Genomic DNA, 20,226 nt, shown 5'->3' with positions numbered 1-20,226 from the left:
CAGCCCTCACTACCCAGGAGGGATTCTATTTACTCATCTGCTGTCCCCAAAGCTCTGCAGAGCTGGCTGCAGATCAGGCCTCTAGATATTCCCAAGCCACTGGTTGCTCTCAAAGCCAAGGATGGGCTAATTAGCTGAATTTCACATTTGAAGAAAAACCATCTGAGAACATGAAACATTTGGGCTGGTGAAACCTGAGACAGTTTTTATACTCGCATAACATTTGGTGGAAAATAAATCCAAATAAATGCTAATTCCTCCATATTTAAATGGTTAAAATGTTGCTTTGTCAGAATTATTTTATAGACACATAATATTTTTCAACCCAGCTCCTCACTTTGACTTGGCCTATAACCAATTTACTTGTATTATTTTTCTAACTTCTAAATCAGCATACTCAAGCATATAGTTTGTCAACCATTTTTATATGTTGAAAATTCTGACTTCAAATAATCCTTTGGTATACATTTAAAAATCCCTTTTGCTATTTAAAAAACCTCAGTTAACTCAAGAGTTTCTTTACTGACTAATTTGCTATAAAGAAACAATATGCTTGATAGTTATTTCATCATTTTGAATTTCAGTTTTCATATCAAAAAATGGAAATAATAATGCCTCTCTTACAGTGGTGTAGAGTAGATATGAGATAATAAATGGGACATACTTGTGAGCAGAAAGGTCTAATATTAGTATTGATTTTACTAAAAGCAAAGCAACCAAAATATAATCATATTCCTATATATAATCCCTATATATAAAAGCCTTATATGCAAATTGTCCCTATAGGAGTTTGACCGGGAGACCAATTGCTCGCTATGACATGCGCTGACCACCAGAGGGCAGCACAGAATGAAGCAGGCCCCAGCCGGCAGCCAGGGAAGGGAGGCCCTGGCTGGCAGCTGGAAGGCCCTGATCAGCCCTGATCGCTGGCCAGGCCTAGGGACCCTACCTGTGCACAAATTTCATGCACTGGGCCTCTAGTATTATAATAATTATGTATGGTGCCAGGTGGGTAACTAGAGTTATCAAGGGAATCACATTGTAAATTATACAAATATCTAACCACTATGCTGTACACCTAAAACTAATATAAAATAATATTGAATATTAACTGTAATTGAAAAAAAATAGAAAAATGTTGGGAGTCTTGTTAAGCCCAAGGGGTGGGCCGGGGGGAGTTATTAGTGTCAAAGACCTTTGCAGGGTGTATACATGTTTGTTGTTGGCTTTTGGATGAGTTGAAGCTTCAAAGGCCTTTAGTGTCAGGGACACTTACAGCTTCCGTTTCTAAGCCTCTCCCTAGACAGGTAATGTGGTTTAGTTCCCTGCTGACTAACCCTCTAAAGAGAGGCCGTGGTGTGGTGTGGCTGCCCTCTTTGGTAGTAAGCAGTGGAGAGAGAATGCAGGAAGATGGTGGTTGTGCTGGGCACCTCTCCTGGACACCTGACTACATGGGCGGGGAGGCAATCGGGGGCAGGGAAGGTGGTGGTTGTGCTGGGTACCTCTCCTGGACACCTGACTGCACCAGGATTTGGGGGCGGGGGGGCAATCGGGGGTGGGGAAGGTGGCGGTTGTGCTGGGCACTTCTCTTAGACACCTGACTGACGGTCCAGACCATGAGCAGTTTTCCTCCTGATCACTTGTCGCTCAGGTTCCTGGTCTATGAAGGCTGGAGAGCGTTTACTTACTTAGATCACTGAAGTAAGTGATCACTGAAGTAAGTAAGTGATCGGGATGGAAGGGGCCACAGCGGGAAGGGGCCACAGGTGGCCGGCTGGCCAGCCCTGCCCCTCATCGGGCTGGTTGGCCGCCGCAGTGTGCATCATAGCCACCGGTCGTTCTGGTCATTCCACTGTTCAGTTGCTTGGTTTTTATATATATACTAGAGGTCCAGTGCACAACATTCGTATACTGGGGTGGGGCGGTCTCTCAGCCCGGCCTGTGCCCTCTCACAGTCCAGGACCCCTCAGGGGATGTCCCACTGCCGGCTTAGGATGTCCTGTGGGAGCGCACTGACCACCAGGGGGCAGCTCCTGTGTTAAGCGGCTGCCCCCTGGTGGTCAGTGCACGTTGTAGAGACCAGTCATTCTGCCATTTGGTCAATTTGCATATTAGTCTTTTATTATATAGGATAGATTATTGACTGTTGTCCCTATGCTGTACTAATCCCATCACTTTTTTACTCAGTTCCCCAATGCTCCTCCCATCTGGCAGACATCAGTTTGTTCTCTGTATATATGAGTCTGTTTCTGTTTTGTTTGTTCATTTCTTTGTTCTTTAGATTCCAAATATAAGTGAAATCATATGGTATTAAGACACCCACATTTATCTGTTAGTTCATCTCCATGTAACAGAAAACCCAAATGAACGCTGACGTAAGCACACAAGAGCATTTTTTATCTCATGTAAAAGAAGCCTGATGGACAGGACCTAAAGAATGTAGAAGCTCCACAAAATTTGTAGGGCCCCAGGCTCCTTGCATCTTCCTGCTACACTATCCAGGTATATGGCTTATCTCCTGAAAGTCATCCCAGTATCCAACATGTTTGCCGTAGCTTCATCCCACAAATTCAATAGGATGGAGAAAGGAAGGAAGAACTCAAAAATGTCTTTCCCAAGCTCTTTCTCCCTGTTTTAAGGAACCTTCCTGGAAGTCACTCCCAGCAATTCATGCATATATTTCATAGGCCAGAACTTAGTCCGTTGGCCACCCTTAGGTGCAAGAGAGGCTGGGACATATAGTATTTTAGTTTGTGCATTGTTGCCCTCAGTTGTATAGGCATTTTATTAGTAAGATAAAAGGCAAGAATAGAGATTTGATAAGCAACTAGCAGTTCCCAAACAAAATGTAAATGATTTGTGGCATCCTGGGAAAAGAGTAGAAAGGAAAACCTATAGTCAAGGAGAATTGACCTGGTGACCTGACCAACTGTCTACATCCACACTCCCACTCTTACTGGAGTAATAGCCTGGCTCTCCTACCAGTGGGGCTGGGGCGGGGGTGGGGGGGGGTAATAATAATTAGCATCTATTATTTACTTGATATTTGCCAAGCCATGTATAATCACATTACATGCATTACCTCACTAAGTCTCAAAGCACACCTGGAAGTAGGTGCTAATATTATTCCTATTCTATATGTACTCATTTGAGGCTTGAGATTAATTGATTTAATTAAAATTACTAGAAAGCAGAGCCTTGAACTCAGGTTATTATCTCAGAAGCAAATACTCTAAACCAGCGGTTCTCAACCTGTGGGTCGCGACCATCAGAAAACACATATAGCATATCAGATATTTACATCACGATTCATAACAGTAGCAAAATTACAGTTATGAAGTAGCAACGAAAATAATTTTATGGTTGGGGGGTCACCACAACATGAGGAACTGTATTAAAGGGTCGCGGCATTAGGAAGGTTGAGAGCCACTGCAACTAACATGCTATCCATCATACCTAGAAGAGAAGAAACAAAGAAGAGAAGTTATGAAGAAGTTACAGAATAAAATTATGTCCCAGAACTAAAGTTAAAAATGGCATATTGAAATGCTAAGAGTTGGTTTTTAATGGTAAAGTGGTGACTCTCACACAAATGTTAAATGAACATGTATCAAATAGTTTTATTAATGGGTGAGCCAGTTAGATATTAAACCTCCTCTTATAGGTAATGAGGAATGCTGAAAAGAAATTGCAAATAGATGCAAGACTGGTCTATCCACAGGGCAGTCACCAATGGCATTCCACCAGATACAATTTTCTTCTGTTTCTTAGAGCAAGAATTACTTGCATCATCTTCAGTTTTCTTACAGAGTTCTAAAATAGCTCTAAGACACTGAAAGGCAAAGATAACCTGGAAGGGTATGCTAGACGGGCCCTTAATAACCTTGCCATCATTTTAAAAACTCATAAATTAAAATGTTCCTCCCCATTGCTGGGTATGCCAGCATTTATAGAGACATAAATGGCTGGCATGGCTCAGCGGTTGAGTGTTGGCCTATGAACCAGGAGGTCACGGTTCCATTTCAGGTCAGGGCACATGCCCGGGTTGCAAGCTTGATCCCTAGTTTGGGGTGTGCAGGAAGCAGCCAATCAGTGATTCTCTCTCATCATTGATGTCTCTCTCTCTCTCTCCCTCTCCCTTCCTCTCTGAAATCAGTAAAAGTACATACATATATTTTTTTAAAGAGAATATTCCCCCAAGTTCCTTTTAACCAGTTACCCTTTATTGACCTGCTACCATAGGACCAGCATAAAGCCTGGAAAGGGGAAGACTGATCTTTTCTCTTGGAACTGGTCCTCTGTGATGGTAATAACTTTCCAAACTAAGGTGGAAACTAGATTCCAAGGGCTGCTATGTCCACCTTTGGTGACGTCATTAACAAATACGTATTGGATGCCTTCAGTGTGCCAGATACTCTGCCAGCTGAGCAAAGCAGACACAGCCCCTGCTGTCAGATACAGTTCAAGAGAGAAAACTTACCTTCCAAATGAGGGCAAATAAGCTGGGTAATAGGATGTGCAAAGCTGCAGCCCTGCTGCTCTTCCCCCCACCCCCCCCCCCACACACACACACACAGCTGTGAATGCTTCTGAAGACATTCCAGGCTTCAGTGCTTACTCTATAACTTGATCAAAGCTTCCTTTCCAAGTCTAAACTGCTTGTCTGCCTCCTTGAGGCTCCTTTTCCCCAGTTTTTGAGCATTCTGGAACATCTTTAAAGGGAAACAACTATCTGTATTAAAGTTGCCAGCGTGGTTTTTTTGTGGGTTTTTTTGTTTTGTTTTGTTTTGTTTTGTTTTGTTTTGTTGGTGGCCAAACTACAGGATTGGCAGTATTTCCCTCATGAAAGCTTCCTGTGACTTCCTTCTGCCACCTTTGGAAATTCTGCCAGTGATAAAGGGGCATATAATTACTCAGTACAGAGAAGCTTCTGGACTCCTCCCATTCTGCCCTTAAGTCGTCCCAAAGAGAAGCAAGGAGGAGTCCCTTTCTTTGACTCTTTCCCTTCCTTCTGCATCTGTCTCCCTCATCTGTCATTCTGTCTTCCTCACTCTGTGCTCTCCTCGTCGCCCTGCCAACTAGTTCTTGTTTGCAAAGGTTTTCTGCGCTCATGTCTCTGGCTCCTCCAGGGGCCCATTTATTCTTCCTCAGCAGCCAATTTCACAAGGCCCTGTTTGCTGCACACTGATCATTAAGCACCAGTGGCCCAAGAGGGGTCATAGGCAGTGCTCAGTGCTGTAATCACCTTGATTACAAGAGGGAGGCAGGTGTGCACTGAGGGGGAGAAAGGAAAAAGGCGGGGGGGAGAGGGAGACAGAAACCACAGGTACTTCCTCTTCAGACCCTTCTCAGAAAGGAGCCAAGCCATATGCCACTATCATCAATAATAGTTATGAACTAAACTTGTTGAAACACATTGACAAATATAATCACTTTCATCCAAGTCTGCCCCTGTTTAGCGGCGTGTCCTTAGGTTGGACCAACCGTGGGCAAACTACGGCCCGTGGGCCGAATCCGGCCCGTTTGAAATGAATAAAACTAAAAAAAAAAAAGACCGTACCCTTTTATGTAATGATGTTTACTTTGAATTTATATTAGTTCACACAAACACTCCGTCCATGCTTTTGTTTCGGCCCTCTGGTCCAGTTTAAGAACCCATTGTGGCCCTCGAGTCAAAAAGTTTGCCCACCCCTGGGTTGGACACTGACCCCCCCTTAGGACTCAGTTTCCCGATTATAAAATGATGGGCTCAGAACAAGTAGTTAGCAAAAAACTTTAGCTCAAACATTCTGTTTAAGTAAATTAAAGCCACTGAACTTTTTAACGGTAAGCTTACTATTGCTTTTTTAAATGTCTGAGCAGCGGTTCAGAATTGCCATGAAGGAATGGGGCTGCAGGGAAATAAAGGAAACATTGGTTAGGTGTCCTGTTGTTTGAGGAGCTGGCTGCTCACTGACTTTTTTCTTTCCCATTAAAGTGCTAACTGTACATGAGGAAGGGGAATCAAGCAACTTAGGTCGGTCTAAAATAAAACAGTCATCTTCCACCCACCCATTCACGCCCAATCACGTTTCCCAGTGAACCACTCTGAGCTTTTGATTTTTTAGTTATTTTGCTGATTGCCATCATCACTTTTTATCACTTTATATCCTAATGCCCATTTTTCTGTTTCCTGAGTTATCTTCTTTGAATATACTGTTGACTCCCAGTATAGTCGAAGAGGAACTATTGTCTTCAGACGCACCTCCCAATTTTGTTTGATTATATTATTTCTAGATTGTCAAGGTTTAGAATAATCAGTTTTTAATGCTTTGTCTGTAGCTTGCTTCTGAACATTTAACCTCCAGAAAAGCATATAAAGTATAATGATCTTATAAATATCTGTCCCTATGGAACCAAGTGATTTCATTGGACCCATAGAAAAGGAAATGTTAGCCTGGCCAGTGTGGCTCAGTTGGTTGAACGTCATCCCATGCACCAAAGGGCCAACAGTTTGATTCCCAGTCAAGGCACATGCCCAGGTTTCAAGCCCCACTAGGCGAGTGTGCAGGAGGCAGCCAACTGATGTGCTTCTTTTTCTCCCTCTCCCATCAAGATCAATAAAAACATATTTAAAAAAGAAAAGGAAATATCATCTTATGCCACTGATTCTTGCTACTCCAAAAAGAATAGTCTACATATCAAAAATGGGTAAACTTCTAATTTCTTTTCAGATTTATTCACTTCTAATTCATGCTCAGATTGCTACTCTTTCTTCTACCTACGTTATCCTTTTTCTTATGTCTTTTCCTCTTGACTGATTCCTTGTGTCTTTTGTTGTTGTTGCTGTTGATTTTATATTTGTTACACACAGAAAACCTTTGAGGTTTTCTATATCTGAAAATATTTTCTATTCCCTCACACTGTGGATTAATCATTTTGGATTAATTTTATAGCAGCCTATAAAATTGGAATGGTTAGCATTCAGTTTCTTGAGTTATAAAATGATAGAGTTATTAGGATGCATGAATCCATTTCTAATCATTAATCTTTTATTTTAGCTTCTTTATTACCAATTTAAAAAAAATTATCTCTTAATTATGTGGATTTATTTATTTTTATTTTTGGCAAAGCATTTTTGAAGAGGGCTTATGGGTGCTCTATACCCTGAGTTTTTTCATGTTGAAAATGTGAATCGCACCTTCTGGATTTAATTTTCTTTTGGTCACAATTATTGCTTTTTCTGAATTCTGTAATCATTGTTCCATTGTTTTCCAAATGAATGTGACTATGGAGGAGTCTAATGCTAGCCTGACTTTCTTACACTTTTAAGGTGATTCATTTCGCCTGGGTGCCCAAGGAATTTCTTTTCTCTAAATCCAAAATCTTGACCAGAATATATTTCCATGTTACTATTACTATTATGAAATTTTCCTATGACCACAATGTATTTTTTCGTTTAACAAATTCAGGTTTTTTCAATGGACTTTCTTTTAGTATACCTTTGAGTGATTTTTCTATTCCATTTTTCTGTGTCTGAAGCACCTTTATGCTGTTTTGTTTTAATCTGTCTTCCCTGCCTATTAGCTTCTTTCTGATTGCAGACATCAGTATGCCTTTTTAAAATCTGCATTCATTATGATAATCTCAAGCTTTTCTATTAATAGCTTAATGTTAAATTGCCTATTATAAAATATTTCATGCATCTAGAAATAGAGGTGAGCATAAATATAAGGTGTAAAGAATACTAAACAAATAAACACATTTATATCCACACCCAGGTTAAGATCAAGCAATGCAGTTTACTATTGAAAACATTTGAACTTTTTTATAAAATGAATTATGTTATATTTTCTTCAGCAGCCTGCTTCCTCCCTCACCCCACAGCTTAAAATTCTGCTTGTTAATTTATGTTAACACATATATCTCCAGTCCTTTCTTTCTCACTGTTGAATAGTATTCAGGGTTACCACCATTTATTCATTCGTTTCACTGTCACTAGTTACTTCATTTTATTTTAAAATTTTATTTTATAACTACCAATATTTTTTAAAATTTTAGGACAGGTTATCTTCTATACATGTTCAAAATCTTGTCTAGAATGTATATTTCTTGGGGGTGATATTTTTAAGCCATAGAATTAAAAATATTGTTAGCTCTAGTATGCCAAATGCTTTTGTAAAATTATTATATATAATTTGAGTGTAATATATTATTTTCTTAGATATTGTGTATTATTCTATAACTAGAGGCCTGGTGCACGAAATTTGTGCACGGGGGCGGGGGGTGGTCCCTCATCCCAGCCTGCACTCTCTCTAATCCGGGACCCCTCGGGGAATATCCGACTGCCTCTCAAAATTTGGGACTGCTGGCTCCTAACCACTCACCTGCCTGCCTGCCTGATCGCCCCTAATCCCTCTGCCTGCCTGCCTGATCACCCCAAACCCCTCTGCCTGCCTGCCTGATCACCCCAAACCCCTCTGCCTGCCTGCCTGATCACCCCAAACCCCTCTGCCTACCTGCCTGATCGCCCCTAACCACCTCTGCCTGCCTAATCACCTCTAACTGCTCCCCTACCGGCCTAATTGTCACTAACTACTCCTTTGCTGGTCTGATTGCCCCTAACTGCCTCTGCCTCACCCCACACCGGGACCCAGGATTCCCTCCTCTGGCCAGTCACAGGCACCCGGGACCCGAGCTTCCCTCCTTCTGGCCGGCTGCAGGCACCCAGAACCTGGGCTGGCTTTGCCCGGTCTGGCCACAACCACAGGGGACCATGAGCGGGTGGCTTTGCCCAGGTCGCAGCCACAGGGACTACAGGGAGGGTGGCTTGTCCCTCTCCCGGGATGCAGGCGCAGCCGCTGGTGCCCGGGACTGCAGGGACCATGGGGCATGCAGATTGTCCCTCTCCCAGGCTATAGGTGCAGGCGCAGCCACTGGCTCCAGGGACCGCGGGGCAGGTGGCTTGTCCCTCTCCTGGGCCTCAGCCTGGCTGGTCCCCATTCCTCTCTCATGAGATTATTTGTGCCTGGCTGGTCCCCATTCCTCTCTCCCCTGTGTTAAGTGGCTGAGCCCTCATGGTGTGACGGCATGAGTGTGTGAAGACCATTTGCATATTAGCTTTTTATTATATAGGATTATGTTGCTTTGCTTCTTGATTTGTTTCCTTGGGCCTGAAATCTCTCTTTTAATCTCATTCTATTGATTTATCATCTTGTCTTTAAATTCTTCTTCCATTTAATCTATATTCTCTTTAACTTATATATTCCTTTGTTCTTTTTCATTTGATTTGGTCCTTGAAATAACACTGTGAAACAGGTAATATTTTTATTCTCATTTTATAGGAGAAAAAAATGGATTTCCAAGAAATTATGTGTCTAGGCCACAGTCTTACAGCTAGTAAGTCCAGGACTCACAACCAGCACCCAAGTATTCCACCTCTAAACTCTTGCTGTTTCCACTGCTTTAAGAGAAAATATAATTGAGGGCTACATTGTGTAGTATGGCCTCTAAGACTAATTAAGCTTCCAAACTGAGCAGGCAAAGATAACCAACACTTACATAACACGCGTAACTCAATGAAAATCCTCCCCAATAAGATAAGAACAGCAGGATACCAGGTGACATTATCCCTGACCTATCTTGGAAGTTATTGTGATAGTATAAGGAGGAATTCTACTGCTACTACCACCTGAAGAGAGAGAGAGAGAGAGAGAGAGAGAGAGAGAGAGAGAGAAAGTGTGTGTGTGTGTGTGTGTGTGTGTTAAGCAGCTGATAACAAGTGACAGGACTATTGAAACAGGCTTTTGAAACCCCATGTAATACCAAGGAAACAGGATGGAAACAAGAATATGACATGGGTTTTCTTGTACCTTGATGGTATCTTGGGAGAAGAGCCTTTATTTGGAATCTCCCTCTATCCTCAACGCCCTCTGTCCTGAAGAACCAGGTCACGCAATGAAAACCGGTGCAACAATGAATACTCTGGAGGACGGAGCCTTCTGCTGCATAAGGGCCTCTTCCAGCCCTTGGAGGGAGAGACCGAAGTGCCCTTTTTCCTGGAAAGGACAGTGGCACTGAGTTTCAGTTTTGGAAGAAGGGTATAGGAAGTGACATAAATGATCTCTACTGAGAATGATGTAAACCAAGGGTGAAGGACAGCAAGACTGACTAAAAAACTATTATATGTTTTATCTCTGAAATTGGCTGCTCTTGTGTCTTAAAGCTGGTTGAGTTTAGTTCCTACTTTCAAATGTCTGTCAAGAAATTATATTCAAACATAGGAATATCCAATAACTATTTTCATTGTTTCGTAAAGGTTGTTCTATGGGAGATCAATAAATTTTCAATGAAAAAAAAACTGCAAAATATTCAAATAAGTTTGGATGTATTTTATTTAACCATGCCAACAATATGGTCTAAAATATATTACAGAAAAAATATCATTTTATATTAATTAATAAATATGTAATTGCAAAATATTATATATTTTTATAAACAGAGATGCACTAAAATGCTGCTAGGGAATATACCCTGACCACATCTGGGTGGTAGAAATACAAGTGAATTGCATTTTCATATTTTTACTCATTTTCATTTCTTTTTTTTAGTGAATAATATTTTTAAGAAATTTAACATGGCAACAATAACTTTAATACTTAGCCCTTAATATGCTTTATGTCACATAGGCCTAAGAAGTAGGCACTGCTATTATTATTGTAGTTATATAAATGCTATTTTTAAATTCCAGATTTAAAGCTATGAGGAACTGGACATGTTAGTTCAGGCAAAAAGGAGAAAGTGGAAATGAGACATATCTGGAAGGCAGAAATAAGAAAACATGGAAACTAATTGTCTGTGGGAAGCAACTATGTTTGCCTCCAGGATACTGAGGCTTATAGCATTAGTGACAAAAACAGAATCAAGGAAATCCAAGATCATATAAAGGTTTTAATGAAATTTAAAGGAATGGTTACTTTTCAAGAAGAAGCTGGGGTTGGCTCTTGCTGATCATTGAGGAGGTGGCAAAGCACATTGGTAGAAATGTTTGGTGCTGGCCGGAACTCCGAGAGAGAGCAACCTAAAGATGTAGTGCGGGCAGCCATCCACGGTGGAGTCTTTCTGAGAATCGCTCACGTGAATGGGCTCTCCCGCCAGGTCTCTATACAATCCCAAGAACTTGACCAACGTGTGGAATGATGATAGAATGGAATTCCAAGAGTCCTTGTGCATGGATGAATGTTGACAAAGGGTGACATTTTCAAATAGTTTTCTTTATTGTTTTTCCTTAGAGATTCCTTGATTTCTTTTAAAAAAAAAAAAAAAAGTAGAAATGGCATTTAATATGGTTACACCCTAGAAGATAGGATTTGAGGTGAAAGATACCCTAGCCACGTGAAGGAGTGATCAGAAATTGAGAATTGAGTCATGATAAATTCATGGTGTACTGCATGGAGGATGAGGAAAGGGATCAAGGTAGGAAAATACAAAATGAAGGTCTCTGACTATGTATAAATGCAGTGAGCAAAGATGTAAGAGTCTTGGGGTCTCAAAGAACCCCAACTTAAAAAGAAATGTGCTGTATATTATGCTGGCACGTGTAAGGTATTTATTAGGAAATATTTTTTTTCAGGCAGTAAAAAGACATAAATATAATCATACAATCACCTTGTCATATAGGGCATTAGGAAGATCTATTTTAGAAAGATAATAAATTCCCTTCTCTCCAAGGCCCCTCTTTTAAGTGAGTTCAAAGTTACTAAATAAAATATAGAGGGCATCAAAGAAAAATGAGTACATAACTGTAAAATGTACTTCTAAAGACAGGTTAATGAATATGGTATTATTTTTGGAATCAATAGATCAAGAGATAACTTAATAAGGATCAAGATAATTAATTTGGGCAAGGTTATCATACAGAATTTTTTGGCATCTTTATTGCAGGCAGAAAAATGGGAAATAAGCTGAAACCATTAGTAAAGAGTAATCCCCAAAAGTACCTGTGCATATACAGGGTGGGGCCAAAATAGGTTTATAGCTGCGTCTACAGAGTTTATTCTTGTGTTATTATTTATTATTTTATTATTTATTTGTATCACAACTGTAAATCTACTTTTGCCATTTCCTGTATACACACACATACACAGATCACACATACTTACAGTGTTTGTATAAAGAGTGTGGAAGGGTATGTGTCAAACGCTTAATAGTTATTATTGTATGTGGTACAATTATAGGTGTTTTTATTTGTCCTATATCTGAATTTTCTCATCTATATTAAACATTAAATATTTGTGCAATAAGGAAAAAACCTGCCCCAGCCGGGTGGCTCAGTTGCTTGAAGCATCATCCCATACAACAAAAGGGTCAGGATGCATGCCTAGGCTGTGGGTTCCATCCCAGGTTAGGGTGGCATGACAGGCATCCAGTCAATGTTTCTCATATTGCTGTCTGTCTGTCTGTCTCTCTCTCTCTCTCTCTCTCTCTCTCTCTCTCTCTCTCTCTTTCTCTCTCTCTCCCTCCCTCCCTCCCTCCTTCCTTCCCTCCCTTCCTCCCTTCCTCCCTTCCACTTTCTCTAAAAATCAATTAACATATCCTCAGGTGAGATTTAAAAAAAAAAAAAAACTGTTTGGAGTGTTTATAGAAAAAAAGATATGTCACTTCCCTCTCATCCCTATCACACTGTTAACCCCTAACCTATGAAACTTGTTTTTTTTTTTATAAGATTCTATATAACAATAATACTGCTACTCTCGTTTATCTTTTTCAGATACTAGTGAAAAATAACCATCTTTCAGACAAGATCATTGTTCTGCCAGGGATAATTGAAGAAATCTCACTTCCCGAGGCTGTAGATGTGATCATTTCTGAACCAATGGGATACATGCTGTTCAATGAAAGGATGCTGGAGAGCTATCTTCATTCCAAAAAATGGCTGAAAGCAAATGGTGAGTTGGCCAATCCTGGTTTAGAAAATAGGCTAACTTGTCTGTAAAATTTGCCAAGAATCCTGTCAAAAATTTCCCCCGTTCAATTCTGACAGAAAGGAGAGAACATTGCCATTGCGCCAATTCTTTTATTTTCTCATCTTATTCCATAACACATGAGATAGTCTCCAGCCGAGCGGACATTGACGGCAGTGTGCTGCACAGGATTCAGTATAGTGTAGGTGACCAGTTCAGAGTTATGTATTCTTGTCCTGGTTCTATCACATTCTTCCTTAAGGAACTTGGCCTAGTACTTGACTGTTTCACTTTTATTTCTTCACCTATATGGTTAAAAATAACCTCTAAAGCCCTATGAAGTGTTTGCCTTCTATAATGTAATGAACTCTCTGGGGTCTGCTAGTTCTTTTTAACATACTCTTGTTTTGCTGCTTATATTTTCCCCTATGATCACTACTTATAATCAAGATAAAAATATATAAAGTCCAATAATTGTTGTGCTTACTAAGTGTCTGCATGCACTAATCAATTTGCATGATTTTGTAAAAACCTTACTAAGTGTGAATGATGGGGGTTTTTAAATTATTGGAAGGGTTAATGTTGAGGTTCTTGTGATTTTTATATTTCTTCCCCAGGGGTATTTGGAAACAATTTGGGTTTCATAACTGAAGGCAGGACCACTACTGGCATCTAATGGGAGAAGCCAGGGATGCTGCTAAACATCCTTCAGAGTACAGTACAGCCTCTATGCATCAAAGAGGCATCCCCCTAAAATGCCAGTAGTGCCAAGATTGAGACCTGGCTTACTTAGGGAGATAGACTTGAAAAGTCCTGGCACAATGAGGAAAACAACCTAACAAGGGCACACCTTTAATAAGTGACAGAAAGACCCTTACACATGCTGTCTACAAGAGATACACTTCAGATTGAAAGATACACACAAACTGAAAGTAAAGGAATGGAAAGAGATATTTCATGAAAATGAAAACAAACAAGAAAAAAAAAAAAAAAAGCTGGGGTAGCAATACTTATACCAGACAAAATAAACTTTAAAACAAAGGCCATAATAAGAGACAAAGAAGGACCTAGCAATTCTATTTCTGGGTATTTAACCAAAGAAACCCAAAATTCTAAATCTAAAAGACATATACATCCATATGTTCATTGCAGTATTACTTGTAATAGCCAAGATATGGAAGCAATCTAAGTGTCCATCAGTGGAAAAATGGGTGATGAAGAAGAAGAAGTTGTGCATATAGTATATAATGGAATATGACTCAAGCATAAAAAAGGATGAAATCTTGCCATCTGCAACATGGAATGACCTAGAGGGTATTGTGCTGAGTAAATAAGTCAGACAGAGGAGGGCAAATACTATGTAATATCACTTATATATGAATCTATAAAACAAAATTAATGAACAAGCAGAATATAAACAGACTCGTAGATGCAAAGAACATTTTGATAGTTGCCAGATAGGTGAGGAATTGGGGGAAAAGGTGAAGGGACTAAGAAGTACAAGTTGGTAGTTACAGAACAGTCATGGGGATATAAAGTACGGCCTAGGGAATATAGTCAATAATATCATAATAACTATATGGTGTCAGATGGGTAGTAGATTTATCGGGGCAATCCACTTAATAAGTTATATAATGTCTAACCTCTAGGTTGTATACATGAAACCCCTAATATAATATTGTATGTCAACTGTAATTGAAAAAAATTATTTAAAGTTTAAAAAAAAAGTGACAGAGCAGGGATTTGACCCCAGGTCTGTCTGACCTACATCCCACACTCACAACTCCTGTACACACACTGACTTTCTACTCTTTACCAGAGAGAGTGGAAGGAATTCTAACAACCCATGTTTTTCAAATAAGACGTAGAAGGTAACTGAATTGTAGCTTCTTACCTTAATTTTGCTTACTCTAAATTGCTCCCTATTTTGATATCCAAGGAAGACAAAATAGGGAATAAAAGTACAACTCATACTTAACCAAGTGACACAGTATATGCGTACAAATAAAGCTTGAGACTCATCCATACATGTTTTCAAAATTTAGGGATTCAGAAATATGCACTTAAAAAAACCTCGTGTGAAAAAAATAACTAAATAAACTTAGGAAAGGATACCCAACGTCAAGAACTTCATTAGTGTTCCTGTTGTAAAACAGCCCAGGTTGAACTTGGAAGCCTTGTGTCCACGCGATAAAATTGAACTGTGGGAGAGAAAGGAAAGAAGCAGAGCTGCTTGGATTTCCTCCTCAGTGCCCCCCAGGGAAGAATTTGTATACTTTTTTTCTGGAGAATTTTTCAAATGGTGAGGTGCTTTTGTGTGAGGAGATTTTACACATAGTTAATTAACGTGCAACTGATTGAGCCTCTCTAAGCTGAATATTTCCCCAGATATTTGAAGTGGATATGAAATTTTATATTGGGCTATATATTTTTAACTAGACAAGTAGAAATAAATGCTGATTTTATCAGCTTTTTACCCAGGGTGTTCCTGAGGGAAGAATGATTGCATTTTTCCCTAATTATTTTGATTTTCCATCAAAATAAGACATAGTTTACAACATCAAATAATAATAAAAGGCTTATAATGAAAAATAAGAACCCTCTGTCACATCTCCTCCTATGCGGAGACTGCTACCCGAAGGCTGTCCCTTTCAACTCTATTCTCTGTTTCTTCTGTTATTTACAACGTTTATATGTAAAGTTATCCTATTGCTATTCTTGTCACTCTGTGGTTGAGAAGTTAGCTTTCCTACATATCAGCTCTCTCCCTTCTTGATACACCCTCCCTTCCCCCATCCTCTCAATATATTTATACAGGTCCTCAATAACTTATCCTAACCTTTGGGGCTAGATATGCTTCAGAATTCAGAATCTGGAGGACTTTGGAAAGGTAATACACTCATATACCATGTATTACTTAATGCCTCCAGTCAGATATGAGGCGACACTCCATCATGAAACACATTATATGTATCTCTGCTACAAAACATATGAATATGGATGCCAAGTGAGATAAATATAGACTATAAATCAACTCACATCAGTTCAGGTCAGGTTTTGTCATCAAATGATGTTGCAAACTTACAAAAATCTGTTGCTTTGCTGAGCAGAGCTTTTTAAAATTCAGAATTTAATATAAAGAAATATGGACCTCGCTCAGCCGGTGTGGCTCAGTGGTTGAGCATCTACTTAGGAACCAGGAGGCCACGGTTTGATTCCCCGTTGGGGCACATGCCAGGGTTGTGGGCTCGATCTCCAGTAGGGGGCGTGCAGGAGGCAGCCAATCAGTGATGCTCTCTCATCTTTAATGTTTCTGTCTCTTTCTCCCTCTCCTTCCTCTCTAAAATCAATAAAAATATATTTTTTAAAAAAGGAAACATGGACCTAGGTAATGTTTAAATGAGTAATCAATGTGTTTATATTACTATCGCAATGTAAATAGTGTGCAGTGCCAAATCAGGTGGTATAGTGGGTGCATAGGATTATACATTTTCTCATGCAATCTTTTGCTTTTTCTGGAGTTAATTGCCTTTTATTTTCCTTGGCTTAGTTTTCTATATACTCATTACTAATTTTTTCCATGTTCCAACAGGTCTGACAGATCATATCAGTATTTATTCTGTGAAGCCTTCCTCCTGGGGCCCTCTGTCCTTTACCAGTCCTAGCGCATGGCTACCACACTTTGACTTTCTCTCCCCATTCTTGTGTCTTACACCATCATTTCCACAAAGAATATTCTCTAACAGGTTCTGGAGAAAGGAAATGTTAGAAGTTACTTTTTATTGAGTCTGTGGATTATCATATTGCTGGATAGAGAATTTTAACTTGAAAACAATTTTTTTTCCAGTATTTTCAAGGCACCTTTTTCTGGTTTCTGGTTTCTAATATTGCTATTGAGAAGTCCAATGCCATTCTGACTCCTGATGCTTTAGAATGGCATACTTTTCCCCTGCGGACACTTTTAGTATCTTGTTTTTATTTCTAGTCTTCTTAGTACGAACTCTTAAAGTTCTTGTGCTGGACATGTAGTGAGTACATTGAATCAGAAGACATTTTCTTTAACTCTTGGAATTTTTAAATATTTCACCATTGATGATTTCCTCTCCTCCATTTTTATCTGATATCTTTGGAATTCCTATTAGGCTTGGGCTCAGAACATCCTTCTCTGAAGCTTCCCAAGTTTACATATTACTTTTCTAAGGTTGTTTAATAGCCCTCTATCTTGAAATTGAAAAAACCCCACACAATCATTGTTTGACACCAACGCATGAGATTTAGAAGGTGACATATGAATGATGTTACAATCATGCTTTTTCTCTACCTCTGACAATACTCTAAATAAAACAATGTTTTATTTTAATAGACTTTGAGTTAAAGTATGGGGCCATTGACTATAGAAGGGTATTCCATCCCTGGATTTTGTCCTTCTACTTATTAGCCCTGAGATTGTGGCTGAGACACTTAAATTTCCCTGTTCCTTATTTTTCCTCATTTATGAAATAGGCATAATAATAAAACCTACTTTATATTGTTATGAGGATTAACTGAATTAACACATAGAAAACCAAGAAAAAAAGTTCATGGCAAAGTTAACAAAATCAAGACATTTTAGGTATTATTATTAGTTTTGTGGCAGCATCTCCAGTCTCTTAGGCAGTCCTCATTTTTGAAATAGGGTTAATAGTTCATCTGTCTTTCATGTGCAGTTTAATAAATGACTATTAAAAAGAATAATAAAAATACAAGAATAATAATGCTGATCACCAAGTCTGCCTGCTCAGAAAGGTCTTATTTCAGACATGCTAGTCTAGGTGTTTGCTTGCCAGCCAAAGAATCTGCCTTTCTCCTGGTGACTATAGATGTCAGAACAAAATACAAGCATGGTTGTACCAGCATGGAGGATGGTGAGCATGCATATAAGCAGAGATTCCAGTTGCACCTAAAAAGATAGTCAATATGATTATAGACGGACAAGTCTGAGAAGGGAAATAAAAATGTGATAGAATGATGAAATGTTTATTATTTTCAAAGCCAAGTTTCTTTTATAATGAATAAGAGAGAAAAATTAAATAAAGGAAGTGCCCAGAATTCAAAGCAGAAGACATAGAGAAAAGAACAAAGACACTAGCTAGGAAGGCAAATATGCCAGGTTGAATGGATCACCTAGGACTGTACAAGCTCTTATCAGCACATAGCTTAGGGACTTGATTTGGTATTCTTTCTTATATCCCCTCTGATCTTCTGCCTAATTTTCTTATCTTTGCTTTGAGGTGAAATTGTATTTTAGCCTGTTGTGTAATAACTGAACTAGATGAAAGAACGGAGGTAGTCAAGAAGCAGGTAAGTGGACCTTTCAATCAGAAAGCAGTACGAGTCAACTTTTGGGTCTGTTGTTTTTTGCTCATTAGGAAAGATGTTCCCGACATTCAGTGACATCCACTTGGCCCCCTTTTCTGATGACCAGCTCTACATGGAACACTACTCCAGAGCCAACTTTTGGTAATGTTCTCTCTTTCTTTCCTTTTCCTTTAGCAGTGGTTCTCAACCTTCCTAATGTTGCGACCCTTTAGTACAGTTCCTCATGTTGTGGTGACCCCCAACCATAAAATTATTTTCGTTGCTACTTCATAACTGTAATTTTGCTACTGTTATGAATCGTAATGTAATTATATATGTGTTTTCCGATGGTCCTAGGCGACCCCTGTGAAAGGGTCGTTCGACCCTTAAAGGGGTCGCGACCCACAGGTTGAGAACCACTGCTTTAGAGTAAATTAGAGTTTCTGAAATGATTGACATTTGGGGTCATATATTGGGACTGAGGGCTGTCCTCTGCACTGTGTAATGTTTAGCGGCATTTATGGCCTGTATCTACTAGATGCCAATAGCACCTTCCTCCAGGGTGACAACCAAAATGTCTCCAGACATTGCCACGTGTCCCCTTGGGGGGAAAATCACTCCCCATTGAGAACTAGAATAGACAAATCAGAGAACTGCTTAGTAATATCAGACACCCCAAAAGCTACCCTTGAGGCTAATATGACATCTTCCCCCTGACTGCTGTAGCTCTCTTTCTACTTTTCAGCATCCATTTTGTTGGCTCAGGACTATGGCTTCTTTTTTTTTTTTTTTTTTTAAACATATTTTATTGATTTTTTTTTTTTTTTACAGAGAGGAAGGGAGAGGGATAGAGAGTTAGAAACATCGATCAGCTGCCTCCTGCACACCCCCTACTGGGGATGTGCCCGCAACCAAGGTACATGCCCTTGACCTGGGACCCTTCAGTCCGCAGGCCGACGCTCTATCCACTGAGCCACACCGGTCAGGGCAGGACTATGGCTTCTATTAGATCATGCCCTTGTCAGAGAACATATCAGTCAGTATTCCTCACTGTAAATGGGTTGATTAAAAAATCTGTGGAGTTTTCCAAATTGGCTGTTGGCTTTTGTCAGTTCACTTCACCCTCTGAGACTTGGTTGTTTCATTTGAAAAATGAAAACTATCACAAAATTCTTCCTGTTCTAAACCACCATTCCTTCTAGCGTTCTTTTCTGAGAACTGGTTTTTATAAAGAGTAAGAGGGGAGGATGATGATATTGGACCCATGGAGGGAGAAACAGAACAAATAGCATCCTAGCGGGAATGTTAGGTGGGTAGGAGGGAGCACAGGCATGTGCTGGCAGATGGATGAGGATGGATGCTAAAATTTAAGCTTTGAGTTCTAGCTGAGGTAAGCAGAGCCCTCCAATAGAGATATCCAAAGTTCATTTCCCAGGTTTGCTCTTTATAATTCTTTCTTTTGGTGAAATGACAGCAAATAGGAAGTGCTTTGGTTTCCTGGGTTACAAATTCTGTGAGAAGTAGGGTCAGAGGGCTACACTTTTTCTTTTCCCCAATGTTTTCTTGCAAAATAGGCTTTCCTACCACAGATTCATAGCATTATGTGGCTTCTGCTCAATCTGTAATTCTGAAACTTCAAGCCAGAGACTTTCCAGTGGGGATAAAGAGCCTATTGGTATGTGGAGGGCAATGACATGGGGGAGACCTTACTTATGATTATTGTTCTGGAAGGCCTACCCTAACTGTTTATATTTTAAATGTGTCCTCCTTATTCAATCTCCATTGAAGAGTTCAGAATTCAAATAAAAGAGTAGACGGGGAGGTTGATTGTCCAGGTATTCCTTATGTGACCTCCCAACCATACCATCTGCAGGCAGCTTACTACCTTGAGACTATAAATGATAACAGTGGACTGGCTAGGCTCCCCATAAGTATACAAACATGCTGC

The 20,226-nt window shown here is 39.7% G+C and overlaps 1 protein-coding gene across 2 annotated transcripts in view; it reads left to right on the top strand.

The window, feature by feature from the left end:
- The window catches only part of LOC118667497 (histone-arginine methyltransferase CARM1-like), a 230,494-nt gene that overhangs the window by 173,044 nt on the left and 37,224 nt on the right, over positions 1-20,226 (top strand). For both annotated transcript variants that reach the window (XM_036330973.1, XM_036330974.1), the window contains exons 6-7: positions 12,749-12,926; positions 18,350-18,440. In XM_036330973.1, the coding sequence (XP_036186866.1) occupies positions 12,749-12,926; positions 18,350-18,440 (269 nt within the window). The remainder of the gene's footprint in view (positions 1-12,748; positions 12,927-18,349; positions 18,441-20,226) is intronic.

Source organism: Myotis myotis, unplaced genomic scaffold (genome assembly GCF_014108235.1).
Source record: "Myotis myotis isolate mMyoMyo1 unplaced genomic scaffold, mMyoMyo1.p scaffold_m19_p_12, whole genome shotgun sequence".
Lineage (NCBI taxonomy): Eukaryota > Metazoa > Chordata > Mammalia > Chiroptera > Vespertilionidae > Myotis > Myotis myotis.
The sequence above is the reverse complement of the archived record's forward strand: the minus strand, read 5'-3'. Positions and strand labels throughout refer to the sequence as shown.